The sequence below is a fragment of the Cordyceps javanica genome, chromosome 5, assembly GCF_051103115.1.
Source record: "Cordyceps javanica chromosome 5, complete sequence".
In the NCBI taxonomy this organism is placed as follows: Eukaryota; Fungi; Ascomycota; class Sordariomycetes; order Hypocreales; family Cordycipitaceae; genus Cordyceps; species Cordyceps javanica.
In genome coordinates this window covers 830445-858370 of record NC_139299.1, presented here as the reverse complement: position 1 = coordinate 858370, position 27926 = coordinate 830445, and the positions used below count along the sequence as shown (strand labels likewise).

The 27926-nt window shown below is 52.1% G+C and overlaps 10 protein-coding genes across 10 annotated transcripts; 4 read left to right on the top strand and 6 right to left on the bottom strand.

Annotated features, from left to right (window-relative positions):
- Positions 1 to 287: 287 nt before the first annotated feature.
- Positions 288 to 1613, bottom strand: V2A60_007502 (S8 family peptidase; the record flags this gene model as incomplete). The annotated part of the gene is made up of 4 exons (XM_083258786.1): positions 288 to 473; positions 533 to 1042; positions 1102 to 1287; positions 1353 to 1613. The coding sequence occupies 4 exons, from the start codon at positions 1611 to 1613 to the stop codon at positions 288 to 290; spliced, it is 1143 nt and encodes a 380-aa protein (XP_083114912.1).
- A 2255-nt stretch (positions 1614 to 3868) lies between these two features.
- Positions 3869 to 5275, bottom strand: V2A60_007501 (serine hydrolase domain-containing protein; the record flags this gene model as incomplete). The annotated part of the gene is made up of 4 exons (XM_083258785.1): positions 3869 to 4009; positions 4075 to 4777; positions 4840 to 5104; positions 5176 to 5275. The coding sequence occupies 4 exons, from the start codon at positions 5273 to 5275 to the stop codon at positions 3869 to 3871; spliced, it is 1209 nt and encodes a 402-aa protein (XP_083114911.1).
- Positions 5276 to 5629: 354 nt separating this feature from the next.
- On the bottom strand, positions 5630 to 7237 carry V2A60_007500 (permease for cytosine/purines, uracil, thiamine, allantoin-domain-containing protein; the record flags this gene model as incomplete). The annotated part of the gene is made up of 1 exon (XM_083258784.1): positions 5630 to 7237. The coding sequence occupies one exon, from the start codon at positions 7235 to 7237 to the stop codon at positions 5630 to 5632; it is 1608 nt and encodes a 535-aa protein (XP_083114910.1).
- A 1013-nt stretch (positions 7238 to 8250) lies between these two features.
- V2A60_007499 (uncharacterized protein) lies at positions 8251 to 9063 on the bottom strand (the record flags this gene model as incomplete). The annotated part of the gene is made up of 1 exon (XM_083258783.1): positions 8251 to 9063. One exon carries the CDS (start codon positions 9061 to 9063, stop codon positions 8251 to 8253), a length of 813 nt encoding a protein of 270 aa, XP_083114909.1.
- Positions 9064 to 10182: 1119 nt separating this feature from the next.
- Positions 10183 to 10995, top strand: V2A60_007498 (uncharacterized protein; the record flags this gene model as incomplete). The annotated part of the gene is made up of 1 exon (XM_083258782.1): positions 10183 to 10995. One exon carries the CDS (start codon positions 10183 to 10185, stop codon positions 10993 to 10995), a length of 813 nt encoding a protein of 270 aa, XP_083114908.1.
- A 313-nt stretch (positions 10996 to 11308) lies between these two features.
- V2A60_007497 (uncharacterized protein) lies at positions 11309 to 12058 on the bottom strand (the record flags this gene model as incomplete). The annotated part of the gene is made up of 2 exons (XM_083258781.1): positions 11309 to 11964; positions 12025 to 12058. The coding sequence occupies 2 exons, from the start codon at positions 12056 to 12058 to the stop codon at positions 11309 to 11311; spliced, it is 690 nt and encodes a 229-aa protein (XP_083114907.1).
- Positions 12059 to 12521: 463 nt separating this feature from the next.
- V2A60_007496 (uncharacterized protein) lies at positions 12522 to 13459 on the top strand (the record flags this gene model as incomplete). The annotated part of the gene is made up of 4 exons (XM_083258780.1): positions 12522 to 12558; positions 12633 to 12936; positions 13005 to 13305; positions 13370 to 13459. 4 exons carry the CDS (start codon positions 12522 to 12524, stop codon positions 13457 to 13459), a joined length of 732 nt encoding a protein of 243 aa, XP_083114906.1.
- Positions 13460 to 16367: 2908 nt separating this feature from the next.
- V2A60_007495 (uncharacterized protein) lies at positions 16368 to 17927 on the top strand (the record flags this gene model as incomplete). Its single annotated transcript, XM_083258779.1, has 1 exon — positions 16368 to 17927. The coding sequence occupies one exon, from the start codon at positions 16368 to 16370 to the stop codon at positions 17925 to 17927; it is 1560 nt and encodes a 519-aa protein (XP_083114905.1).
- A 3815-nt stretch (positions 17928 to 21742) lies between these two features.
- On the bottom strand, positions 21743 to 24659 carry V2A60_007494 (uncharacterized protein; the record flags this gene model as incomplete). Its single annotated transcript, XM_083258778.1, has 5 exons — positions 21743 to 22009; positions 22928 to 23050; positions 23107 to 23211; positions 23283 to 24508; positions 24590 to 24659. 5 exons carry the CDS (start codon positions 24657 to 24659, stop codon positions 21743 to 21745), a joined length of 1791 nt encoding a protein of 596 aa, XP_083114904.1.
- Positions 24660 to 25546: 887 nt separating this feature from the next.
- Positions 25547 to 27108, top strand: V2A60_007493 (FAD dependent oxidoreductase-domain-containing protein; the record flags this gene model as incomplete). Its single annotated transcript, XM_083258777.1, has 2 exons — positions 25547 to 26140; positions 26218 to 27108. The coding sequence occupies 2 exons, from the start codon at positions 25547 to 25549 to the stop codon at positions 27106 to 27108; spliced, it is 1485 nt and encodes a 494-aa protein (XP_083114903.1).
- Between the last annotated feature and the right edge of the window lie 818 nt (positions 27109 to 27926).

Sequence of the window (27926 nt, the reverse complement as noted above, 5' to 3'; positions counted from 1 at the left end):
GCAAGCTCATGATTTTGTCCAATGTCATTTCAACAACGGTACTTGGACATGGATGGCCATTCATTTCAGGCTCGATAATGTACTGACACACCATAAGAAAAACAATCTCATTTGATGCTGACATGCTAAAGAGAACAGAATTTGAGAAACACAAAAATGCGACACAGTGCTAATGCAGCAGTTCATATCCAGGCCGCGAGTTGCGATATTTACATTTGCTGGCTGGCGCTTGCGAGCGGCCCTCGCCTTTCAACTTGAACTAGCCCGTGAATGACTACTGAGGGAGTCTAAGTGGCGCCGTTGAAGGCCAGGTAGTTGACAGTGCCGGCGGGAACGTTGGTAATGACGTTCTTGGTAGAGAGTGTCTGGATGCGAGCGCAGACGGCTCCGGCTTTGACACCCTCAAGAGTCATGAGGTAGGCACCAAGACCAGCAATGTGTGGAGTGGCCATGGAAGTGCCCGAGATGGTGTTCTACAGAAAAAAAGTGAGTCCCGAGGTCAGGTAGAGCTTCAAGAGCGGAAATTACTCACCTGCCCGTTATTAAGCCAGGTAGAGGTAATGCCGGTACCGGGGGCGAAAATGTCCAGGGCACGGCCATAGTTGGAGAAGGTAGAGCGGCGGTCAGCGGAGTCGGTGGCACCGACGGTGCAGACCGACGGCTCCGAAGCAGGCGAGGTGTTGGCGGCATCACGGTTGTCGTTGCCGGCAGCGACTGCGACAAAGACGCCCGAGGACTGCAGACGTGCGGCAGCCTGGTTGACGGTAGCCGAGTAGCCACCACCGAGCGACATGCTGGCGACGACGCCCTTGGGGCAGCTGCGCGAGTTCTTATCCGAGGAGACAAAGTCCATACCTGCGATGACGCCGCTGAGTGCGCCCGAGCCGCTGTCCTCGAGCACCTTGACGCCGAAGATGCTCACCTTCTTGGCTACACCCCACGTCTTGGAGCCAATGGTGCCGGCGCAGTGCGTACCGTGGCCGTGGCCATCGCGGGTACCGCTGACAAAGGTCTTGATTTGCTTGGCACGCCCCTCGAAGTCCTATAGATTCTCATTCAGCCGTCGTCACTCGATTGATGGATAGGCAGACATTGGCTTACTCTGTGACCGTCATCGACACCAGTGTCGATGACATAGACGCAGGCTCCCTGGCCGGCGCTCGTGTCGTAGTCATAGGTGGTGCTACCGCGCTGACGGTGCGAGATGCGAGTCAGGCCCCAGGTAGCTCCCGGTTGCTGGGTGATGGAGCCGATGCTGATGATGGCATCCTGCTCAATGTGCTCGACCTATTTTGCGTTGACACAGCCTGTCAGTGTATATTCAAGGCATGTGAACGAAAAGAGTAACTTACATCAGGGTCATTTCGGAGACGTTCGAGCTCCTGTTTGGTGAGACTCGCGGAGAAGCCCTTGATAACGTTCTTGTAGACGTGATCGGTGCTGGAAACCTTGGCTTGCGCTTCCATGATACCAATCGTCGCGCTGTCCTTGAGCTTGACAATGTACTTGCCAGGGATCGCCTGCGAACCACGGGCCTCGAGAAGAGGAGCCGGCTCAACAACGGGGGCCGCAATGGCCAGAGGGATAACTGCTGCGATGATGGACAGGCGCATGTTGACAGACGATTTGAAAGAAGTGGTGAAGAATGGTCTCTGAAAGGACTATTGCCGAATAAAGGGTGAGCTTGATGAGAATCTTTCTGAGATTTCCACGGGAAACCACGTAGCTATTTATCTTGCCAGTCTCATATAGCCATCTCTATCCAATTCAGCAAGACCGGTAGCCGACATTCGTCGGCGAGCCGGCTTACCACCTGTCAAACTCCGAGCAAGACATTGCTACCTGCCCTTTCCAGCATCAATGCGAAGGCTGACCGGCAGGAAGAGAACATGAACACAGGGAGGCGGTGATTTTGACTGAACTCAATTTGTCATCTGGGCAGAGTTGAGTGAATATGGAAGGTCTTGAGGGGACATGGCATGGCTCGGCGAATCGTTGGCATGGCACACACGATGCGACCTGGATGACGGTCGAGCTTCTAGATCTATGCTAGCTCCGCGATATTGGTGGAGTGGGCTCCCCGGAACGGACAAAAAATGAAGGGCGCCTCCTCTCGATATTGAACGTGGAGTTGTATCTCGGCCTTTTACCGTCTCCCGGATGACAGGCGGTTGCATCAAAAAGGGCACCATCTTTCACACCTGAGATGACCGGGGGGGCGTCGATCTGTGGCCCGTGATTGGTACCCTATCAAGATAGCTTATTCGCCCCGTGTGCTTGGTCATGGGCAATCTACCTTAAAAACTCTTGCGCAGTCGATTATCCAGGCTTTCCTCGACGTAGATGAGCCTCTTGAACGCTTCCTCAAGGCCCTCGACCGTAACTGCTGTTAGTCCGGCCCTACCCGCCAAGGCGTTGCAGAACGTGTGGCGCCGCACCTTGGCAAAAGGACAAAAAATTGGCGGTTGTACGAAAAGGAATCACGCGCATCACCTTCCAAACTCGGCTCCCATCCCCGTCTTCTCGTTCGCGGGGGGCCAAGTTGAGGCTTGGGTAGCATCGCATGTCTCGAAGCCCTTGGGGCGGCTGGCCTGGGCGCGCTATCAGTCCTTGTGATAGTCGCCGCGGCCGTGTGATAGGATGGACACGCTCTTCGCTATAGACCGTCTACCAGCACATATACCACACACTAAAGCAGTTCAACACTGCCTTGCACCGCATTGCCGACTGGGGTGCAGCGCTCATCCTGCTGGGCCCCCCCCGCGAAGCAAATCGAGATAGACAGTTGCTGGATTGGGCAACGGGTTGGGGCCAACGAATACATCAGCGGCGAGTTTTACAAAAGGACCCAAAGCTCCAGTTTCTCAAAATCGATACTTTCGGTTCGTTCAGCCCAGATGCAATAAAGGCGCCGGCGCTCTTCAGCCGTGTAAGCTACATTAAGGTGTGGCAGGGCTAGTGCGCCCACCCTTTGCCCGGACTACTTGGTATGTCAATATGTGAATCGAAGCCGGTTTGCCTCTTGTTAGCGTGCAAGTCAAGAGGAAGCGGGGGAGGGGGGGGAAAGATGGATTAGACCTTCCCAAAAGACGTCATGGATGGGCTATCCTCTGCATGCGACGTTCCAGCTTTTGTTTATTTTAAGTCTATAATTAGTCGTGGCTGGTCAGCTTCCCGGGGTTTGCCGTTCAGGCCGCCACCATCTCACTCGATGGGTGGGCAAACCCATGTAACATGCCCTTCTTGCTATCTGCTCTTGTACATTAGGATAGGGCAGCCCGGCAGCCCGCAGCGTGGGGTCGATGGATATTTGTTTTCCTTTTTGATGACCGACCACATGCCTCGTGCGACAATGCGGTCTGCAGGTAGCGCAGCCTCGTGGCGGCCACAAAGTTGCTTGATGCACCCCGGCTGCGTCCTCTTTTCCCTGCCCATCTACGAGACGATGTTTTTTCCTGGACTGGAATCTAGTGACGAGGCCATCGACGAGGGTGTCTAGCTGCTCAATCTTGAATTTCTGTAGTCCGGGATGAGACGGTGATCATCTCATCAACAGCCGATCAGGCACTGATCAGTAGATTTTGTGTGGCATACCTCATCTGCAATATCACACTACGGCAAGATTTGCTCACCTTTGGGCAAGACCTCTCCATGAAAACGTGACTGTAGAATTCTAACGAGTATGCAGTTGTTTTTGGTAAATCTATCTTTTAAGAAAATTACCCTTGCCAGTCGGTGCACGCACCGCGGCCCTTCTCATCCACATCCGCGCCGCACGGCCGCGGTCATCCGTTGCGTAACTTTTTTTTCAGCCAGAACAGCCGCAATATGCTTCACCGTGCCTATCTGCATCTTGTTTTGTCTTGGCTTAAATTTTGCTCCTTGAGCTGGATAATGCCTCATAGGTTGCCAACTCTAGCTCGTCGTACAGCCGAGCCACGACAGGATCGCCGTTGGGACGAATGTTGACGACCAGCACCGCTGCAATGCCCGTTTTGGGATCGATCCACTGCACAATATTAGCAATTCCATCCCTTTTTAAACAAACATTCAGCATCACTTTCTAGTACTTACCCAGCGGCAGTTGTGCATTCCGCTCCAGGCCATGCTGCCCGCTCGTCGCTTGCCAGGGACGTCCACCAAGTTAAGGAGTCCGCCGAGGCCGTGGTTGAGCGGCAGCGGATCGCCGGTGAATTCCGGCGCAAAGGTATTGTGCACAGAGGGGTGGAAGGCCATCACCTTGAGGTAGCCAGCCTTGGCATCGTCGAGCTGCGGCCTGAGCATCTCCCGGAACGTCTCGCTCCTCAGCAGCGTCCCGGCGAGCAGGCCGCGCAGAAAGGCGGCGTAGTCGTACGCCGTGGTGAAGAGGCCGCCGCCGCCGCTGTCGACCTCGTTGTCCGTCGGCATCACCCAGGTGGCGGCGTCGCTGAGCTCGCCCGTCTTCGGGTTGCGCAGGGCCGCCCGGACGGTGCGGCCTGCCGTGTGCGGAAGCTGTGCGCGACGGAAACCGGAGTCGCTCATGCCGAGGGGGCGGAAGATGTGCTCCCCCATGTACTCGTTGAGCGTGCGGCCGGTCACGGCTTCGAGCACCAGACCCGCCCAGTCCGTGTTGACGCCGTAGCCCCAAGACTCGCCCGGTGAGAAGCGCAGCGGCGTCGACACCTCCTCACGAGACCAGCGCATGCGCCAGACCTGGCGCTTCTGCTGGCGCGACCATTTGAGGAGCGTGGGATCGGCAAACTCGTAGCTGAAGCCAGCCGTGTGCGTGAGTAGCTGACTGTGGGTCATGTCAGCGGATGCATAATCTCTACATCGTATTTCATGAGATTTTGCGCATACCGCAGCGTGATGGGATTCTTGTTGTCTTCCATAACGGGCTTGTCGTTCTCATCAAAGTCGACCAGGATCTGCACCTCTGCCAAATAGGGCACAACGGGGCGCAAGTCCTGGTCGAGTGTGAGCTTTCCATTTTCTACCAGCTGAAGAAGCGCTGTAGATGTGAGAAGCTTGGTGAGAGAGGCGACCCAGCTGAATGATCGGTCTGTGAAAGGGGCCGATGACGTATCCGAGCTGATACGTCCGGATGAGCCAGAATAGACGACACCTTCCAGCTACTGTCAGTCTCTTGATTTATCTCTTCGTTTAGGTTCATGTGAGTGCAAAGGATATACCTACCATTTTGGTCAGTGACAACAAAGGAAGCCCCGTAGACCTTGTCCTTGGTATCGTTGCCCTCGGCAGCGTACTTGTAAAGGATGCGGTCAATCTTGTCCATGCTTGCAATTGACGAATGAACCTTTTGGGTGAGTTTAAGAGTATTGCGCAAGACTACTAGCACAAGATACCGACTTGCGAGAAAGAAGGGATCAAATTGACTGGCCCTTGCACACAGGTTCCGGGGAGGTGAAGTGCGTCAAGATAGTGCCTCGGCTAACTCCACAACTCCACCGAAACTAGCCTGCCAGGAACCGGAAACCGGGATTTAACAACAACCGCTCCCAGTGGAAGCTGATTAGGATTGTTGGACCTAGGCAGTAAGCCTCGACGATCTCGTGGCAGTAAAGCACATACAACAGAAACTATATACATCTTATCTCATCATCAAATATACACGCAGAGCGCTCCCAGGCTACTTGCCAAAGTGCTTCAGCTCTAGGTACCGCGCTGGGAGGTAACTCAAAGAGGTCACAACGAAAGTGAATTCATTCGCAACATCGCCGCCTCTGTCTCCAATCAGCCTGGCCAACGGCCCAATGAACCAGGTCTGGCTCATACCCATACACCAGGCGATGACGCCAAGACCAAAGGCCACTGAAGCGCCAATTCCAAGGGGTAGCCGGCTTGGGGTATTCCAACCATCCAGGTCATAGGCGTCAAAGTTGGCTTTACGAAAGACGTAATGCTCTTCGAGGATAATAACAATATATGAGGTGCACCAATAGCCCAGTAGCGAGAGGAAGGACTGAAGGTACTGGTTCAGCTGCTCTCGTCCGCCCAGAGCGAGCGCGAGTATGCAAACCAATGATAGAAGCATCCACAGAAAGCGTGGCACGAGAGAAAACGGCCTCGAGATTTGCTGAAAAGACAGCGCCGCACTATAGATTCCGATTACGTTGGTGTTGATTCCAGATAGCACAAGAAGTGTGAGGAGGAATTTGGCGAAGCCGCGAGGATACAGCGACTCCTGAATTACGTAGCCAAGGCCCTTTTGGTACGCGGCGTCCCAGTCCGGCCGAAGGTTGAGCGCGGAGGAAACCACGCAGCCTGCAACCATGCCAATCGAAGTGGGGATGGCAATACCAAAAGTCGTCATGAGGAAAACCTTGACGCGGCTGACGTCGGCATGATAGTGGACATAGTAGTCGCTGGCGACGGTAGCCCAGGATGCGCTGGACCCGTAGACGACGGCGATGAGGCTGAGCACGCCACCAGCCAGGTCGGTACCGGTCGCCGTCGCCGGCGTCGTATTGTCGGCATATCTCCCCGTTTGCCCAAACATGATCATGAAGATGACGAAGAAGATGATCCAGGCATAGCGCTCATACACGAGAATGGCGTTCAAGCCGACCACGGAGATGAACCAGGCCGCGACAGCGAGGATGACGATGCCGAGCACGAGAGAGACGCGGCCGTCCGACACGGCCGTCAGCGCCAGGCCGCCCGTGATGCACGACACGGCCGCCCACCCCAGCTGCTGGACGCAGTTGAGCACGGCGATGACCTTGCTCGGCCACCAGCCAAAGGAGAAGCGCGAGACGCTCATCTGACGGAGGCCGGTGGCGGCCCCAAACGTCGCCGCCGCGCCGACCACGGCGCCGCCGAGCACGGAGACGAGGACCGTGACGAGGAGCGTCTGCCGCAGGTCCAGGCCGAGCTCGCGGCCGAGGAAGCCCGTGGCGAAGCACGACGTGTTCATGGTGCCGCTGGCCCACAGCAGCGCCATGGAGAGCTGCTCGTGCCAGGGCACGTACTGGCGGTCCTCGGCGCGCTTGCGCTCGATGGCGTCGGACTCGATGCCGAGCTTCCTGTCCATGCGCGCCTCCAGGTGCCGGAGGCGCGCGAGCAGACCGTGCGGCGGCGTGGTGGTGGTGGTGGCGTTGGCGGGGGATGCATCCACGTTTTCATCGAAGAATTTTGAGTCCTTTTCGCCGCCGTCGCCCCTGCCGCCGCCCCTGCCGCCGCCCCTGCCGCCGATTCCATCAAGTGACACTCTGCGGCCCATCTCCGTATCCGCCATGATGTCGCGGCAAATAGCAATTGGGCAATTTATGCACAGCGGCGGGGAAATCCCTGTGGTGCAAAAAGCAACAGGTTGCTGGGCCCTGCATGGCAGCCAAGCTTCTACCCCAGAGGCGGCACGGCGATGTGGGTCATCTTCACCACCTCGAGCTAGTACAAGGCAAGGCAGCAAGGCTACTGATAACTACTAGTTGAGAATAGCGACCGTCTCGATCTTCTTACAAGGTATTGGCGGGTCAAAGGGCGACTAAGTATACCTATGGAGGTGATCAAGGGGCCTGCCTGTAAAAAAAGGCGGAAAGTATGCGCTATAGGTGTGTTATATATACACTATAGCTACGATACTAGCTAATGACTAGTCTAAGAGTAAGTACTACGTACAGTACGTATATACAAAGAAAATATAATATAATACATTATATTTTTATAGAGTTGCTATAATAAAGCCGTAGTATCCCTATTCTATAGCTAACTTAGCACTAAAACCGGTAAGGATTAGATAAAATAGCCATATTTGTCAGGGTACCCCTTGTGTTAGACCTCCCGCATGCCCAACTTGCTGAGCTTGACGAAGGCCTCGTCAGAGGGCTCAGCTGTACCGTCAGAATTGACAGTTCTTCTGTAACAATGTTTAACGGTCGCCGGGCTCTCGTTTGGTTATCGAAATGCACATACATAATGTAGAGACTGCTCGGTCAAGATGTAAAATGGCTGCTTGTTCAATTCTCTAGGCGGCTTGCAGGCAGCCTTTATAGGCAGCGAGCCTGTCAGGCTTGACAGGGCTCCTGCAGATCCTAACTAGCTATCGGCACATGTAACACATTTTTCGCTCCAAATTGGGGTTACCCGTAGTTTAAGATGGAATTTAAATGCTTGTAGAAAGGTACCGTTGATGGTGTCGTGCCATGGCCATCTGCCGCCTACAGCTCGTCAAGCTTACGGTCCGGCTCATCTGCCTTGCTGCTCAGTTTGATGCCCGCTGTACGCCCAGAGTCGTCGCTGCGCTGGTAGTCATCGCCCTTGTTGCCACAGATCCAGCTGCGCGTTGACACGCTGCTCCTCATTGACGACGCCCGCGCGGCAACCAACCGCAATGCCGACCTGGTAGTTGTGGTCACGGATGTTGCGGTGCCAGACGTTGGCATTCAGGTAGCTGTAGTTGTAGACGATTTGCTGCTTGGCCCAGGCCAGGCCGCCGACACTGGCGTCGGCGGACCCGAATTGAACCGCATCAATCTTGTCACCCAAGATGTAGCCACATACGCAGTCGCCACTGCCCACAACGACGCGGGAAAGGCCACAGTTTGATTCGGCCGCCTGCCGCATGCGTTCCAGGCAGCCCTTTGCTGCGTTGCGAATGTCAGTTCGGGTGCCTTTCCATGCTTTCCAAACGACGTCAAATGCTGCGCCCCAGGGAGCATTGGCAGCGCACCAGGCGAAGAATTCTTTGTCCCCGACCCATCTCGCTGCAATGGTCTGGTTGCCGCCGTGGGCCGCCGTCTGGTTGCCGCCGTGTGCCGTGTCTGGCATGGCATTCTGGTAATCGCCCAACTCGTCATGAAAAACTGCGTTGAAGTTCATCAGGCTGCCTTCCGGCACCTCAATCATGGCCACTTTGCCCTCGTGGTAGTCGCTCTCGACGATGCCTTGCCCAAATTCCGCCATGACGCGGGAATGAGGCGTATCTGCCCCGGCATCGGCCCCGGACCGCGAAGTGGCGGTGTCGCCTGAAAACATGCCTTGTCCCTCGTTGTCGTGGGGCGGGCTTGAAGTTGTTGCCCCAGCGAGCTGTAGCACGACTGCTAGGGAGATGGTCTTCAACATGATTGCTGATAAAACAAGGTGGCGTTTTGTTAGAACTTTTTATCGTGTCGTGGCGCTGAGTTGTTTGTACCAAGGTGTATTCTGGCAGTTGCATGGTGATGAGAGGGTGATTTATCAAGGGAGTTGTTCTGGAGAGATTCGATTATCAAGGCCCTCTTTTCACGGTTTACGTATTTATAACAAAGGCGATTTTGAGGGTATCATGTGATTTATCTATGCACAGAAAATTGTAGCATTTGCTCACACTGCTCACACTGCTCACACTGTTCACAAACTAGGCTCGCCTATATTGCTATAAACAAGGGTGGCTTATATTGCTCACAGACCAGGGTCGCTTATATTGCTTGATAATCAGGGCTTAAGACGGGCTTGAACCTAGGTTGACCATCTAGATTGAACTTGTCCTTGAGCTCGTTATTATCGGGTCAGGTACCTTTATGACCTCGTCGCAATGGTCTGGGTAGACAGACTCTTGAGCGCTCTCGTGTGCCTTCACACATCAGCATATGAGTCTCTGGCAACATGATGGAGCCAAAACATGGCCTCAAACACATCTGCCTCCATTCGATTGAAGTTTCATCATAATTTGCTGCGTTGATGTGCCTACTATTTCCCAAAAGGTTCACCTTGAGCATTCCGGTGGCAAAACAGGTCGCCTAGTCGCCCATGAGACAAAAGCGGGCAGCGTCAGCAACAAGCCCCAGCCTGGCCAGCCTTACCACCGATTAGGAGGTGATGATTTCATCGCCCCCCAGAAATTGAGGCTGAATGGTCATGTCTGACCCAACTTTATTATTGAGTTGAGATGGCCCGGATATCCTTGCTCACAGTACCCCACCACCACCAGTGGCTTAGCAGCCTGCATAGCCTTCAAATCGTCAGTTACAAACTAGTTAGTTAACTAAGTAGTTATTAGTATTAGTCTGCCTTGATCAGGTACTTGATAACCTTGCGCCACTTACGAAAGTTGGGACATGGCAGGGCGTGAGTAAGCTCGCCGGATTCAAGCCATCGCATCACTATAAATACAACAAGCTTTTGCTAACAAGGCAAGAATCCAGAACTCACGGCAAGCAAAAATCAAGGACCAAACACACAATTATTCACAAAACACACACCATGGGTCTTCTTTCTTCGATAAAATCCAAGACGGGCATGTCGAAATCGGAGAGTGGTTGGAATTCGGATTCTTCCGCCGACGATAAGGAGGGCCATGGCTTCGACCAGGGCGCTGCGCCCTCGAGCAGCTTCCTCGCAACCAGCAACCTCGACGTACACGCTATCGGCTATGACGTGAACCAAGCGCTTACCGGGAAAACATTGGAAAATATATCCGTCCGCCGCGCCGAGTCGGGGGAGACGGAATACGTGTCCATGCGCCAAAAGAAGAGCTCCAACTCGTGCGCGCTGGTCAGGACATCGGACCAAGACAGAACCCTCATCTCCACCATTTACCGCATCGGCCCTGGCAGGCATCCCAAGATGCACATCCTGCCTGGCAACGCCCGGGTCACCGTCGACGCGGCCCTGCACGATAAGAGCATTCCGGGCGAGGAGGTCGAGGTCAGGAGCCGCTCGTTCGCCTCGCGCGCGCAGGTCTTTGACACGGCGGCGCTCGGCAAGTTTCAGTGGCGCTACGGCAGCCGAGACGAAAGAAGGGCGTGCAACGCCGACTCGCTCCTGATCATGGAGCGGGCCGATCGTGGTGCCCGCGTCGCTCAGCTGATCCGGAACGAGGAGCTCCGCACTCCGGGCACGCCACGGTACTCGGGCGGCAACGGCGGCCGATTGATGATTGACCTTCATGACTGGGAGAATGACGACAAGGCTAGCGCCTCTGGGGCAGAGGCGTTTGTTGTCGCGAGCTGCATATTGATGCTGAAGAGAGAGGCGGATCGTTTCATTGATAACAACATTGCCGCTGTGGTATAAGAGGGATCTGAGATTTTTCGACCAGGAATGTCTACCAAGCATTCACACTGTATGATGTATCATGAGTTGCATTCCGAATCTATAGACTTTTTGCACGAATTATGTTTTAGTATAGACCTGAAATTTAATGCTATTCCCAATAGTCTCGTCTATGATGCTCAAGCTTGCGATACTGATGGGGGCAAAACTCGCGGGCTTGTGCTTCCGAAACTTCTTACGGCTTGTCCAATACACTGTTGTATATACCATTGGGCAAAAGGTTTTCAGCTTTCTTAGATTGACTGGCTGGTCTACATCTTTCATCAGAGCCACTCTAAATGGTGATTTCGTTTGCGAAGCAAGAGAGCGGCTGAGTGTATAGATGCCAGAGCGTTTCAGCGACGCGTGCATCCCGCTTCGCATCTGCATCTGTTTCGTTCTTGGTCACAGAGCCTTTCTTGAATTTCAGATGAGCAATATGGATATACTTTTTGCCATACTCCCTTCCGAGGCTGCGACTCAGAGCGACGAGCGCGTTCTCCACCACCTTGTCGCTCCTCGAAATACCGTCGCATCCGACATACACCAACGTCGCGGGAAACTCTGCCGAGCCGCCGCCGCCGCCGCCGCCGCCGTATGCCAGCAGCGGCATCACAGCCTGCGAGAAGGCGTACGCGCTCGCGATCTGGGACGAGGTGGCGGCGCGGAACTGCGCCGCCGTCTGCTCTAGGAACGGGACCTCGGCCGCCTCCCTGCGGACCTGGAAGACAGCAGCCGCGCACTGCTTGCCGAGTTGAGCAGATGCAGAAGCGATGGAGGCCCTGATGGATTCGATGCAAGACAGGTCTGTTTCAAAAAGGACGGCTTCGCTACCGGCGTCGTGAGCGGCGCTGACGGCGGCGGTCAGTTTGTTGTCTGGTGAGCAGAGGAGGGCGACTGGGTGATGAGGTGCAAACCGGAGTGCAATCTGGCGGTTCACCTCATCCTCGCCTATGACACTCGCCTTTGTTCAGTGAAGGTTAGTTGAAATGGCTGGGGCAAGAATCATACCTGCAGCAAATACGATCACGAACGGCGGTGACATCAAAAATCCCTGATCTCGATAGAGTTTTTCTTTTTGGGGGGTTGGAGGTGGTATTGACAAGGGTAAAATTGAGTGGCGGTGATGTATGAGCAAGAGAGTCGAAGAAGGGAGCAGTAAGTATGTCCGTCTACAAGTTTATGTTGTCCCAGAGCGACGACTGCTTTTCAATTTTAATCAAATCCTCTCTACAGCCTCTTGGCAGAAATCTTGCGGTAACATTGCGGCATGGCGCGGAGAATATGGCAACTCAGTACTTGCTCAACCTCGGATCGACGGGTCCGAGGGCGGGCACATGGACGGAGCTGATTTGTCGATTGCTCCGGCCGGGGCGGGGTCGTCGCGGGCCGGGATTACCAGTTAATAAGGCACTGCTTGCGGCGACGTGGATTTAGCACAAGTTTTATACTATGACATTTTGCATAGCTTGATTGCCCATTGATATTCCGTCAATTATTTCCATAATATGAAGTCCAAGCCATATGTCGTAATTGCAGGAGTTGGTACGAGTCTGGGCGAATGCATTCTTTCTTTCTTTTTTTGTGTGTGTGGCTATATGTACTGACCTGATAACAAGGTGCCGGAACTGGCGCTGCTGTGGCGAGACGTTTCGCCAAACAGTATCCTGTGGCACTACTGGCCCGATCACCGGATTTCGCCCGAAATTTGGCTACAGAGATTGAGGCTGAGGGCGGGACAGCCGTCAGCTACAAAGTTGACGTTGCCGACGAGGAGGACATGTTGCGCGTGTTTGGTGAGATCACAGAAAAGTTTGGAACCATTTGTGCCGCTGCCATCTTCAACGCGAGCAGCCGACCGTTCCCAAAACCGTTCCTGTGGCAAGCGCAAGGGGATATGGAATATGCTCTCGCAATCACACTGTGTGCACCCACCACCCGTCCCCATCTCAAGCCTTGCAAGTCGCAACCGCTGACCAGCCTGGGACCAGAAACGGGGCCTATCATTTTGCCAAGTTGACGCTTCCGCTCCTCTTAAACGCAACTGGGGAGGCTCTCGTGCCCACACTGATATATACTGGTGCAACGGCCGGCGTCAAGGCCAATGCCTGGCTGCAGCCCTTTGCCGTCTCCAAGCACTCGCTGCGCGCGCTGGTGCTGGCACTGGCCGAGGAGTTTGCGCCGCAAGGTGTGCATGTTGCACACGCTGTCATTGACGGTGTGATTCGAATGCCACTGACTTGGATATTGAAACCACTTTCATCGTGGCATGCCAAGCTGGATCCTAATGCGGTGAGTCTTGCGCATGACAATCCTTCACGTCGACAGACGCTTTTGTGCTGACTACCAATTGTAGATTGCGAATAGCTACTGGCATCTGCACCAACAGCCTCTAGCCCACATGACAACAGAGATTGCCTTGCGACCATTCTGTGAGACATGGTGAATTACTCAAGAAGCTTGGAATAGTGCGTAAGATAGACGAGGTCTGTGGTGTATGTCACGAGTGTGAATGTATTTATATCCATTGAGAAAGTCTTGATTATAGAAGAAAATTACCCGCAGTCTATCTGACATCTTTTGGCAACTCACCATATCAATCTCAGGTAAACAAAGTTTGCCACTCATCAGGGAAGCGGCCAAAGTGCCTCAAGCGTCGAAGAGTTCAACCGACGATTGGCCACGAAATGAGACCCGCACGAGAGTAACGTCGAGCCGCTGAGATGAAGGTCGGCTTTTAAAAGGCCCAAGAGCTCATCTAGGGTGAGGGCCGCGTCGACAACGAAAGGTGGTCCGTCGAGCTCCTGTGAGGGGCTTCATTCCGCTTCAGCATGTCGAGCTGCTTTTGTATGATCGACCTTGAAGGGACCATCAAAGGGGAAAACTTGTCGACGTCTGCCCGCAAGTAGACGTGACTATCGATGGCAAGCCCTATTTTGAAGACTCGAGCGGATGCCAAGGCGTACGCCAGGATAATGTTGGTAATGAGGTACCCAGCAAGTACTCGGCAAAATGTTATCTACTGTTCGCCCACGGTGGCCAGACCGAGGAGAGTAAGAAAAAGGCTGTCTTTATATCAGCAGAGATGTATTACGGCGTCAATGGATTTCATTTGTATTGAAATGCTTTGGAAAGCTTGTGGAATATTTCAAAACATACCATCGAATCGCTGCGGTTAGTACAACTTGTCATTTTTCACTGGCGATTTGCACCAGCAGCTTGACTTTTGCGAAAGAATATACAGTCCATTTATTGTCCCAGCAGCGTATTAACCAAAAGATAAACCATACGTTACCACATCATCAATCTTATACCAGTGTATACCAAACGCTTCTCTGCAAAATTGTCCACTCTTCTTCAGCCACCTCTGTTTGGAAGACCGGATGCCAAAGAAGCGTTCCGGTCAACACACGGCATACAGACGCTGTGTGGAAGCTTACTCTAAGACATGAAGTCATGTAGCTGGTCTTGGCAACTGCGGCGGCAAAGTCTATATCTAAGCTTGGAGCCCGACGGTGGCACCGCCTGTCGACAGGAGGACCCCTACACGAATTGCTAATATTATACTCAGTAGTTAACTGGAAACTGCCTCGGTCAACATACACCACATGAAGCACTTGAATTCATAATCGCAGTCTTCAAGCAACTCGAACGCCGCTGAGAGCTCCTCCAGAAAGGTTAGGTTTTCTCAGGCGTCAGTCCGGTCTTATTTCGAGTACGGTTTTTTTGTAATGTTGCTAGGGGAAATGAAGGAACGAAACAAGTCTTTTGAATCTGTAATCAGCATTGCACGGTTCGCGACAGTCTTTTGATCATGAATACCGCTTAAACTTCTTTTGAAGAAAACGCGAGCAAGAAATTAGTTGTCTGCGCCAGAAGTACAGGGTCAGACCACACATCACCCGCGTAAATCTAGATATCTTTTTTGGACTATTCGCGACATGGTGAATAATCTTCCGACGGGAAGACAATGACGCACAGTAAGCCGGTTTGGCCACTCTGGGCGCGCTAACCGCCAACTAGAGTCAAGTCAATCGTCACTCAACGATGTTCCTATTCGACGCCGTCTAACTAGTTAGTAGTTATCTAGCCTGTGACCTGCCCTACCTGGTAAACTCCCACGCCGCCAAGTGGATACCAAGCGGTTGTCTTCCGAGCCGAGACCCTTCGTTCACTAACAAGGGGGAGCGAGAGTAGTCTAGACAGAGTTGGGTCATGAAACGATAATGTTATGGCCTTAAGTACAATGGTTAAGTTTAACATTGCTATAGTAGCAGCTCGTTGTCTTGTTGCCGCTAGTCCTTTTCAAGAGCATTTCCTTTCCAAAAAAATCTATCCCTTGCCGAGCAAAGACGAACTTTATTAGCAAAGGATGTCTTTTTCACATGGGTGTAAAACTATCGTCTCGCAACGCAGCAACCGATATTAGCCAGTCAGCCGAGAAATGGGGCCCAAGGATTCACGAGAAGAAAAAATTAGCTGAAAGAGTTCAGGTTCAAGTCTCATCGGCCAACTAGCCGTCTTTTTCGCGGTAGGGCGCTGCACAGCCACGACGTTGAGTGAGCGATTTTCATTACCTTCGAGTGGTTCATTTCCTTTTGCGGACAAGGCTCCGTTGACCAAGCTGCGCGTAGATGGGGCGAAAAAATCGGTAGTGGTAGAAAATGGTGTATTCGAAAGTGCCGTGTATCCGGCGAGGCGCTGCTCTACGTTGACTACTGCAGAATCGGCTAGAACAAGTCGGTGAAAAGTCTAGCAGGAGAGAATTTTGCGGTATGATACTCCCAGGGGTCAGCTTTGCAGCTTTCAAGTAATACTATCACTACGTTATCGAAATTATATATATCAAGTAGATGGCCGGCCTGGGACAGTTTGTACCCCTTCACTTACATCAACTGACAAACGTATCTGCAAAGCAACGTATATCTGAACATTTTGGCTTGTTATTCATCGCCTTCTTATCCAACCTGACAGCAGCCAGACGCTGCTACTCTACAACGCTGGCGACCTTTAATCTTTCTCTTCGTCGTGCACACATCGGCACTGCCATCTTCCCACCGCTGGAAGAACTCTGGCCCCCGTAAGAGACAGGTATAGAATGCAAGCCACCGAAATCGACGAGTGGTTTGGTTTCTAACAGTTGGTATGAAGCCCAGCCTCGATGCAAGCAACTACTTCAGTCGCCAAGTCTAGCTCCGGCGCTCGAATCACGTTCTGCCCAGCCTAAGAAGCTCGCGGCCGAATCAAATACCGCAGGAGCAAAGCTATCGGAAGCGAAAAGAAAAGAAAAGACGCGAAGAAAAAGAAAGATCATTATATTCTGAACCTGGGTAGAAGGTGTGCTGTCCGTCAACATGGGTAAAATCTATGAGTGGCTTGCGGCCCCTGGCAAGAAGGGTCCGATTGCAGATGCTGCTCCGACCCAAATTGTCGCTCATCTGCCTGGCAGCGACCTTTCAGGCAATGAGAAGATGGCCATGATGGGTGTCACCGAGGTCTGCTCCAAGAGTAGTGACTCTGTTCACAATGTCACCGGCTACGTGGACAAGCAGAAGGAAGGTCGTCTCGATCGTTGGCTGGATTGGATCGTGTGGGCATCCGGCTCTGAACCTGTCTTCTTGTTCATCCTGGCCGGGCTGCTGGCCTGGGCTCTGGTGGGCATCAAGTACGGCGAGACAGACTCGTGGGCTGTCATGATTTCGGACATCCAGGCCATCCTCAGCTATCTCTTTGACTCGTTGCTCGTTCGTCAGCAGCTCAACGGTTACGACAAGATGATCCGACTGACTGCGAGCCTGCGATCTCGCAGCGCCAGCCACCAACGTATGCTCCGCACCATTCACGCCAGGGGGCCCCGCGGGGGGCTCGCGCGAGATGACGTCGATTCTGTCACCACCGACCTGGAGCAGAGATTTCAGCAGAAGCTGGACGAGGTCAGCTTACCGCAGGAGAACTGGCTGGGGCGGGCCTCCACCAGGGCATCGGAGATCATGGGACACTTTGTGACCATCTGCCTGTACTGGGTGGGCATCTTTGTCTGGCTCGGCTTCGGCCACTACTGCGGCTGGAGCGACCGCTGGCAGCTGTACATCAACTCGGCGACCTCGGCGCTCATGGTTCTCATCTTTGCGTTCCTGGCCAACATTCGCGAGCGCCACGCCTTGTTTACCAACCGCTGGCTCAATCTCTTGTTTGAGGCTGACTCGGCCGTGGAACTGCAACTGCGGCAACTCACGGGAGACGACCTGCCGAATGAGGTTGTCGAGGTGCCCGCACCAAGGATGGGTCATCTTCAACGGGCCATTTTCTACTATGCCGACTTCGTGGGCACGTTGACCGGCGTGGGCATCCTGATCGCCGTCATTGTCGTGTGGGTGGCCATTGGACCGGCGATGGGCTTCGACTCCAACTGGTGGCTCCTCATTGGAACGTATGCTGGTCTCATTGGCCTGAACGACGGCTTCGTTCTGCGCAATCTGCAGCACGAATTGGCCCGCTACGAGGATGACGCTTTCGACGAGGCTAGCCTTTCCGACAGGGCCGTGATGGACGAGGCTGCCGTCGCCGACCCGGCCTCGAAAGTTGCCGGAGTGAACTTGTCGCTGAGCTCACGCCTGTCGGAGCGCATGGGCGCCTTCTTCTCTCACGAGTATGTCGTCATGGCGGACGTTGTCCTGATCATTGGCCTGGTCATTGGTGCGAGTGCCATGCGCTGGACCGTCACCGGCCAGCTGCTGTGCAACGTGCCCCCAAGCCTCATTGAGACGTTCATCATGCTCATTCTCATTACGGGCCACAACCTGGGTGAGGTTCGTCGAAGGCAGAGCATCGAGACTTTGTATCTGCGCCGGCTCAAGGTGCTCACGTACGTCGACATGGTTAGGGAGAAGGCTGATGACATGGCGTCAAAGTGATGCGACGGTATTTTATGGATATCAGCTCCGATGTACTGGTCTACTTTGACCAAGGCTTACGAGTTCTGGAGCTCAACCTCCATCTTTTTTACAAAATTGTCCTGATTTCAACACCTGGGAGTTTCAGTACTGGATCCGAAGAGACAGCATAGTTTCGCCAATTCTACAAAGTTTCAAACATGCAGCGGGATAAATTTTGGTCTCTGAGACTCAATCTTTTAATCTATTAGCTTTATCTTTCTGATCTAAGGTTAGTATGGCTCAAGCGGGTGACAAAGCGCAGATGCGGCTAGCATCAAACCAGATAGCGCCAGAGGTGCGCTGTGATAGTAAAGTCAAAAATTGCTTCACCCGTGCCTGTGCCTGAGGCCACTCCTGTTTGGTAATAGTAGTTAACTACGGAGTAGTGATTGACTATTCCAGGGCATTGTGACTATCCACCTCCGGCTGTACTGGTTCAAATTCTTATTGAGCATCAAGTATGGGTTAGGCTTGGTCTCTACCTTTTGTATTATCACTCTCCGGATAGGTCGAATTCAGGCTACCAAGTCCGCCGGCCCATCGTTGCCAACTCTCTTCCCTGGCAAACTCGATATCCATGACCGTACGTAAGCAAAAGGGGGAGACGGAGCGCCATCGTTGGATTCACTTCCATAGCCATTGAGGTCTTCGTCCTCGTCTGAATCTACTATTTCAAACCATTCGTGCTCCCATATTGGCTTCTCGCGCGGCGCATAACCGTCAAAACGGAGCCAGCCAAAGATACTTCGGGTTGCGTTCTCTGAGATAACTTCATTATCGCGAATTACTGTATCATGTGACGTTGGTCTTGATTTCGAGCTAATCGGGCTTGTAGTTCGGAGAAAAACCTCCACCCCCCGTAATGGCCAATGCGTTACTTTGCTATTTTTACAATTCCAGGAGAACCCTTCATACCGAAGTCTATGGTTCTGGCAGTCGACATGTTTGCGCACGTCGATATCAGCATCTTCCAGTGGAGTTGAGCCAAATGGCCTCCAGTGACAAACAGGGAGGCGCGTGTGGTAATTAGACTGCGTAAGAAAGAGTAGTCTGCATTCATCTGCACGCTCGATACGCCGTTCGTGTATGCCAGCGTTCGATATCGGTCCCTGCATGAACGACTGGACTGTCCCCGACCATGCCAACGAAGTAAGGTCTATGGGTATTTGCCCAAATCCAACCTCTCGAATGAGTTCTTCTTCGAAGCCTAGAGTGATAGCCCCGAGCCAGAGCCAGGCAGCAGGAGGTGCTCGAAGCGCCACCATTCGCCACAACACGGAAGGCTTCCCAATTGCCAGAGCGCGAATCGCCGCGAGTGACCCTTGCAGCCATGGTGTAACGGCATTGCAATATATACTGGGCTCATAAAACACACTTAGCAAGATTGGTCGTATTCCTCTTGTATAGCAGCTCGAAGTAAGACACTTGTCCAAGTACTCGGTCTGGTACAGTTGGTCGTGGCCTTGTCGAGCGCTCGCATGGACAAGTGGTTTTCCTGCCTTGGGGTGCTCATGAATCCTAGGAGTGGGTAACTGTAATTCTTGGCTCACATCAAATGATGGGAAAAGCAGAACAGCAGCCAATGCAGCTAGACTCTGATCAAAAATGTCGTGCCGCTCACATAGCCTTCGTAGGTAGGCCTTGGCTTCGGAGAATGAGGCTGCAGGATACTGTGATTCCGAAGGCTGGATATCCGCGGATATGGAAAAGCTCTGGGCTGAGTGTAAATGGGTTTCCCATGGTGATAGAAGTGTTCTGTGGTGACCTGACCGCATAGCTGCTTGCCAGCCTTGACCTTGTGCCAATACACCAGCCCACCACCGAATCTCCTCTTGGCTTGCGGCACCGATGTTGATTTCGATAGTATCAGCGCTAATGCGACTCTTCGTCGTCGCATCATCGTTGTGGGGTGCACAGCTCTCGGTGTAGCGGATTGAACATGGCTCGGGCATAATTTCCACCCAGCGGGCTGATAGGATGTAAGCCCAGGCCAGCGTGAGAATTGCAATATAGTTCTCATCATGAGAAGAAAAGAGAGGATCCGGCTTATCCTGCACGGTTGCAGGTATAGACAGCTTGACCGGCTCCTTCCTCGTTACCGCAATTTGCACTAGTGTAGAAAATGATGATAAGTCGCATGCGTTTCCACCTGCGCTCCAACTGGAGCATCCAGTGGCAAAGGCGCGCTCGTATTCATTCTTCAGGCATAATGTGCTTGGGCAGGATGGTTGGTGTAGAAATGCATCAGTGGCGGAGTTGATGAAACTTGGGGTTGCCGGGCTGTTAACGGCATGCGCATGTAAGTCAGTCCATGTTCTGAATCCAAAGTCGTACACGCGTCGGAAATCGTCGTCGCTGAGTTGGACTGCATCGGTCATCTTTGCACGCGTGCGCATGTAGCATGTAAAGTTGAGCTTTTTTGTGTAATCGCGCCATGAATTTGATGTGCATGTAGGAGGTGAAATTGATTGAAAGAAACGCAAGATATCGAAGATCCGCACATGTGCCACACACCCACTTTCTCGAAGTAGGTGCTAGAGCGCAAAGTAGTTACTACAGCAAAGTAGCTATACTAAAAAATATACTTTTTATAGCTCTTATATCTAAGTAACTAGGAATACTAAGAATATAAAATAAATATAAAATATATCCTTATTATATAAAGAATTTATAATTTTAAAAAGACATATAAAAACTTAAAATTATTTTTAATTAAGTATTAAGTAAAATTAAGTAAAATTATCTTTTTTAAATATAAAATTTAACAAGAATAAGAATATTTTAAAGATTTATTATATACCCTCACCAACAGATACAACCCCACCAAAAGCCAAAGTAAGTAGGGCCTTATTAGTATTGACCTATTATCTTCTATACAAATACTAACAGGCCACCCCGCTACAGCAACCACTTTGCCCTCTAAAACCTACTTCGAGGACGTGGGTGTGTGGCACATGTAGAGACTCCTTTATGTAAAATTACTCTCAGTGAATTATAACTGATTAATTAAGTAACTACCCATAATTCACAAGACACGCAATCTTTCCTGTTGGGGTACTAACAGAGCTGCGGATTAGACTAACTAGCAATCCCACTTCCCCGCAACTAAATTAAATAGTCGCAGACTCGCCATAATCACCATCACATAGAACGAACCCCCCAACCAACCAACCAACCAACCAAAAAAGAGCCAATCTGTGTATTCTTCAGCCTTTTTATGACCTTGTATATGCAAGAATGGACAGGCGCCATCTGAAAGTATGAAAACCCCGTCGCCTCAGCCTCCTACGTCCTCCTCACATACTCCATTGGCACGGCCAAGCCGGAGCCGGCCGTGTGATCGTTGTCATGCCGTCAAAGAACGATGCCGCTGGCCTGAAGATCAAAATTGTAAAAGAGTTTGCGAAAGGTGTTTACGTTTGGGGCGGGCGTGCGAGTCTAATCGGCCCATCGGCAAAATTGGCAGGAAGAGAGCGTCTCCCGCGGGCAATCGGATGTCATTGCGGCGAAATGATGGGCATAACACGGGGGTTCCTACCATTACTGAAGACGAATCGACGGCATCAACATCCTTTGATACTTCAACCTTAATTTTGGGCCCCAATGCGACACCAACCCTCCCTACTTCGCAGATACACCACCAACACGAACTCAGTCGCACGATCCCTTCGGGAATGACGCTATTTCCTGAATTGAACCAGATAGAGTTGCAATTCTTGGACATCATGCTGCATAAGAGAATCAATGTCGACAAGTATTTGATTGGCCCTAGTTTTCGCGAACGACATCTCCAGTCATTTGTCGATCACCTCACCGCCGAAATGCCACACGTCAAGGATGCCTTCATCGCATGCGCCTCTCACCTGACCGACAATGAAAGCCTCGAGCAGGTTGCCAAAGGCCAGTGTATCGGCTATAGAAGAGCAGCCGCTGCAATCGCGTCGCTTCGTATCACAACCATCTACACGGATAATGACCTGGCCATGATACTCATACTGGGTGTCGCTATCGTGACGTTTACCCTGCATCATTCGAGCTGTCTTCCAATATGCAAGTACATTCTGGGTTTAATCAGCGCCATGTATGAAAAGGATCAGTCTCTATTTGAGCGTCTAAATTGCGATGGCACCGCGTTTCTACTGTGCCTGCTTGGGACCGAGATTGAGGAGTGTGTCGTCAGCTGCCAATTGCCAACGATCAGGATCAGACCAGCCACATTTGACCGGCTAGTGGACCGCTTTACTGGAGTTTCCGCGCCCATATTCGCATACTTTTACGACATTTGCCAGTTGGCTCAACAAGTCCGACAGACACGGCGCAGAGGACGACAATACCCAGATGCAACTCTCGAGGAGAGAAGGAGTAGCCTTGAAGCGACGGTGGAAGGCTGCCGTCCGACAGTGTCGACGATTCACTTGAAAGACAACTTTACTCCGGAAGAGGTCATGACAATGATGGCGCAATATAAAATTCTAAAGTTCTCGGCACTAATCATCCTTCATCGACTACGCCATCCGTATGGTACCGAAGATGGAAAGGCACTTGCCATGGCCAAGGGCATCTTGGGAGAGCTCGATACAGTGATGGATCTCACTGGTCGTGCTATCCCATTTGTTGATCTTCCTCACTTGGTTGCATGCTTTGAACTGAAGAAGTGCACGGACAGGCGTGATGCGCTGGAAAAATTGCAGCGTTTAATTAATTTTTCACAACATTGTCGCACTGAACAAGAGACATCTCTCGTTACATTCTGGTCTGCCAGGGACGGGGCTATCAATCAAGCTATTTATTGGACGGACGTAGCTTCGTGTATTAATTAAGTGGTTTTGCAGATTTGGAATCATTAAACGCTGTCAGGTATCACGGTGCGTTGGCTGTCGGTGAGCCATCTTTCTGTAACGCGCTGCAGTTGCGATTCTAGCCCTCTTTCCCCATAACAGTAGTGCCACGGGCATCAGAAGAAGGCAACAGCAGAGTACCGATATCATGACATGCAGGTTGCGCAACCCCATGGCATTGATCCAGGGGGTGAGAACAAAGAGAACAAGCACGGACATGATATTCCGCGTGAAAACAACACCGACCAAGGCATTTCCGATAACCTGTGCAGTGTTACTATTCATGCCAGTTGCTTCAAGATACTAATTGAGACACTTACATCATGGTAGCAATCCATAGCATACGAGAGACCGATATCACCAGCAACCACGAGGCCGAAACCAAAAACGCCGAAACCAACAGCAAGCAGGGGCCAAGGTGCTTGCTAATCGAGGACGATGTTAGTTCAGTACTTCATGTGAAATTCTAGCAAGAAATTAGACCGCCAAAACTTACATAGTAAAGTCCCAGCCCAAACATCAGAATGCCTGCCGGCGTCACAAAAGCCATGGGTATGGCCATCCATAGACGCATCTCGGGCTCGTATACGCCTCCATTTCGCCGCGCGAGCCATATTATCGACTTATCATTCAAGTACCCCCCAACCCAAATAGCGGGAATGGTACCGATGAACGGAGCGAGGTTCATCAGGCCAACGCCGGCGGCTGTGAAGTTGTATGGTGGGCTGAACAGGTACGTTGCCTGCACGGATGTTGTTACAGCAAACCATGCCAGCAGGCTTCCATAGGTTAATGCTATAAAAGTGATGGCAGGGAAGGTGAAAAGAAGTACGAGAGGCTGGTAAAAGTCCCCGGCCATCGACCCATCAGTCTTTGTGACCAAGGCAAGACGCTGACGACGGGTCTTGAGTGGTATGGTTGCATCAATGTGACTTCTCACGGAGCCATTCTCCATTTTTGTAGATTCTACCTTGCCCAAATCGGTATCAATTTGATGGAGCTCATGGTGAACAACATGAGCATTCTCCGGCTTCTGGGTGTCCGCCGGCGTGGTGGAGCGAGAACCTGCTTGGCCCTGGATGATGCTGACATACTTGGACTCGTCGAAAAAGAATATAATCAACACCAAATTGATCGCAAACAGAATGACGCACCACCACCAGACCCAGCGCCAACCTTGGCTATTCACGATATAGCCGGACGCCACGGGCCCCAGATAAGCGCCAGTGAAGGTAGAAAACAGGTACCAGCCATTCATAGCTCCGTGGTGATGCACGAAAAATAAGTCTGCAATTGTGATTTGCACAATGGTCTCGCTTATTGCTCCGCCAATGCCAGAGAGAAGGTTACTCCCAATCATATCGCCGCGCGTCTGCGTTGCGCCGAGCCAAACACAGGACAGCAACTGCAGCAGAGTGCTGAAGATGTACATGGGGCGGCGGCCATATTTATGCACCAGTGGGACGAGGAACACGCATCCCACGGCAAGGCCTCCATAGTTTATGGCAGCCGACGCGTTGAGAAAATCGACGGAGAAACCCAGCTCGTCTTGGTACTGGTCCCACGAGGTGAAGCCGACGTCGAGTTGAACAAAAGTCATGAAGACGTAGAAACAGACAAGGGTGAAGTTGACGGCTTTGCGCCTAGGCGTCCAATTCAGTGGATCGTTCGGGTCCGAGGATGGGGTTGGGTGCAGGATGACGTTGTCAGAGGCAGATTGTACTTGGGAAACCCGTCAGCTTTCACCGGAGCCCCAGAGCGGAGGACGCATCGCGATGTAGCGCGTGAATGTATTTCTCTTACAGTCTTCCAAAGTCAGTGTGCCTGGAGGCCAAGAGGCCTGATCGGCCACGTTTTCGTCTGGTCGAGCCATGTTGTTAAGAGGTCGCGTCTTGATCCACGGCCTTTTTCTCCAGGTTGCCGCTCTGTCTGTAGGTGACGTTTACAGCACTGTTGAGAGCTTGAGCAAGCACCAGCCGAGCACACTTCGCCGCGGTATGCTAAATGCTGGATCCGGGATACCGAGGGGATGCCATGCTGTATATAAGTAAGAAGCCCTGGTGATAGGCTGTGTTCCGATTTGAACGTTCTCAGCTCCACGCCATCCAGCTGGAATAGATTCCCCCCCCGGCTGCTTGTGCGGAGAACCCTGGACAGGTTTGCCTTACTGGTACTTGTCCCCTTGACTGACTCGTGGGCGGACGTGGCCGTTTATCGGTGCCTCCACTTGGTGCAAACTTCCCCCGCAAACCTGGTGGCACATATCAGACTAATCTAGTAGCCAATCGCAATGTGACAAAGGTGCCGGCTGAGTGGCGTTTCGGGAAGCACCTCAACCACTCACAGCGTTGTAAGATATCCGGTGGCAGCTTCCATAGTTCCGTAAGCTCTGGCAGTCGCGTGAAGAATGGATAAACCAATGACACGACGCAAATATGAGCGGTAGCCCACCACCTTTGTGCATCAACTAGAAGCAGTCGGCTTTCTCGGAAAAGTAACTAACTATTGGCTGGGCACGCCGCCGTCCAAAGGATCCACGCGCTCTTGGAACTTGCGGATTCCACGGCCACCGAATCACCAAGTCGGTTCCTTCCCACTCAACTCGTCAAGATATTTAAGTGATGGGCAGGATCTATTCGATTGGCAAGCTGGTCAACAAACCATCTGCCTAGGCTGTCAAGGGTACCTACCCTACATCAAACACAATCACAGACTCTGTCACAACACTGCAGTCATTTGAACTCTGGCCAGCCGCTTACCATGGCTAATCCAATATCTTCTGATCTCATGGAGGAGCTATATGCTCAGGCACTTTCTGATCCCCAGCTCCCCCGTCCCAACCCTACAACCGCGTTCTGGCAGCTTCCTCCGCACCCCTCCATGTCTGAGACGCAATCGACCGAATTACGCGCGATAACCGACTACGCGATCATTGGCTCGGGCGTTACCGGCTGCAGCATGGCCAAGACACTTCTTGACAGCTCTCCTTCTGCCTCAACTTCAGTAACTGTCTTTGAGGCGCGAAAGTTGACGAGTGGTGCTACCGGTCGAAACGGCGGCCTTCTCACAAATTTTGTACCGGGGCACTTCAAGCATCTCATTGATCAATTCGGTCACGAGCAGGCTGTCAAAATTGCACGGTTTGCAAACAGGACGCTTGAGAAGATGCATTCACTAGCGAACTCGAGTGACGAGTTCAGGGAAGCTAGTGTTGTTCGAAGAACACTGGACGTCATTGCCTTTGATGATGATCAATCCTTCAATGATGAGAAAGAAGGGTTCAAATTGTATGAAGAATGTGTACCGGAGGAAGCGGGAAAGACTCAGATTTTAACTACCGAGGAACTAGCGACCGTGAGTATATAACTGATTCTACTTGTGTGTTTGTTTGTTTGTTTGTATTGGATAGGTTGACTAACCAGCGCCATCAGAAATATAACGTCAAAGCGAAGTCAGGGGCCATTCTCTTTCCCAATGGTGCATTCTGGCCATACCGGCTGATAACCAGACTCTGGGCCCAGCTGAAAGAGCAAAATGCATCACGGCTGTCAATTGAGACGGGGACACCAGTGACGGAGATTTCCTTTGACCCAAGCAATACTACATATCCGTATGTGCTCACGACGCCCCGCGGCGTTATCCGTGCATCCAGGATTTTGCATGCCACGAATGGTTACTCGGGGCATCTTTTGCCTGGCCTGCGCGGAAAGATCTATCCGCTTCGTGGTACCATGTCGTCACAGAAGCCGCCTACAGCATTTGGCAAGCACGGACACGCAATTACCTGGAGCAGAGTGGGCGGAGGTAGCTTCGACCCTTGCACCAGTGTAATCGATCTGGGCCTATACTACTCGAATCAAAATCCAAACTCTGGCGACGTGTTTATTGGTGGAGAGAAGGCCAGGCTGAACGAGATTTTTATCAGTGACGACTCAGTTGTGGGCGTACCGTGCGAGGAGAACATTCGTACCAAGCTGCCCAAGTGCTACACCAAGGGCTGGGAGGACAGCAGCGAGCACCAAGTAAGAAATGTCTGGTCTGGCATCATGGGCTTCACTGGGGACCGACTTCCGCTGATCGGAAAATTGCCGGCCAGTGCGACAGGCCGCGAGGGCAACGGTGGTGAGTGGATCGCGGCCGGTTTCAATGGTTATGGCATGCCTCTTTGTTGGTCGAGCGGGGAGGCTGTTGCTAAAATGGTACTGGGACAAGATGTTAGTGATTTTCTGCCAGACTCTTTTGTTGTTACCGAAGAGCGCCTTGGGGCAGCATCAATGTCATTCGCGAAAGCGATCGACGGCCTTCTGAGTGGTTACGTCTAGGCACAGTTAGCAGTGCTGAGCTCCATAGTGAGAGTAATGCTGAATCCTCAATTACTGTTGATACGCTACGAGAGCTGTTTGGCCTTGAACCAATCTGTCCTAATACATGTTCGTATTGACTTTGGCGAATGATGCTCGAGAGATAGTTCAGCAGACGGGACAGAGCGCAACACTACACTTTCGGGAGCTTTGGTCTTACAAATGTCGCCGCGTCCAAATTTGATTCAAGGACTTCTGATGGCAACTTGATGCCTTCGCCCAAGTGGCGGGTGCGGTAGTTGGCTCCGAATCTCTGTTGTCCACCATCTTAACCCAGGATGGCTTCATTGATCAGGCGCGGTGCCGTGAGCAGCCAGCCTGCTTGGTGAGAAAACAACAGATGGTCCACCTCTCGACTCGTTTGCATAGCCAGAAGGTTGGCGCAGGATGACAGCCGAGATGATGGAGAAGGATGAAAACGAAGGGTTAAGAGACCGAGCGATGGAACATGAAAATGGGCTGGCAGTGATCCGGCGTTGGGCTAGGCCAGCTATAGTGGTACAAGCGGGGGATATTTCAGTGCTAATTATAGCCAATGTTGGTGGTCAGTTACATGCAGCAATAGGCCAGGTAGTACCCACCTAGGTACCTTAGTAGGTACTCCTTGCTCACGCTACTTATAACTTTGAACGGGCTAGAAACAGCGAGAGGCAACGGGTTGCGGTGTATTCAACGTCCAAATACCCGGGAAAAGGTCACCAGTAGAATTACATGCCTGCATTCAGCGGTTCTGAGTTTGAGCAAATATATGCTATTTGGCGCAGCATTGCTACATTTGG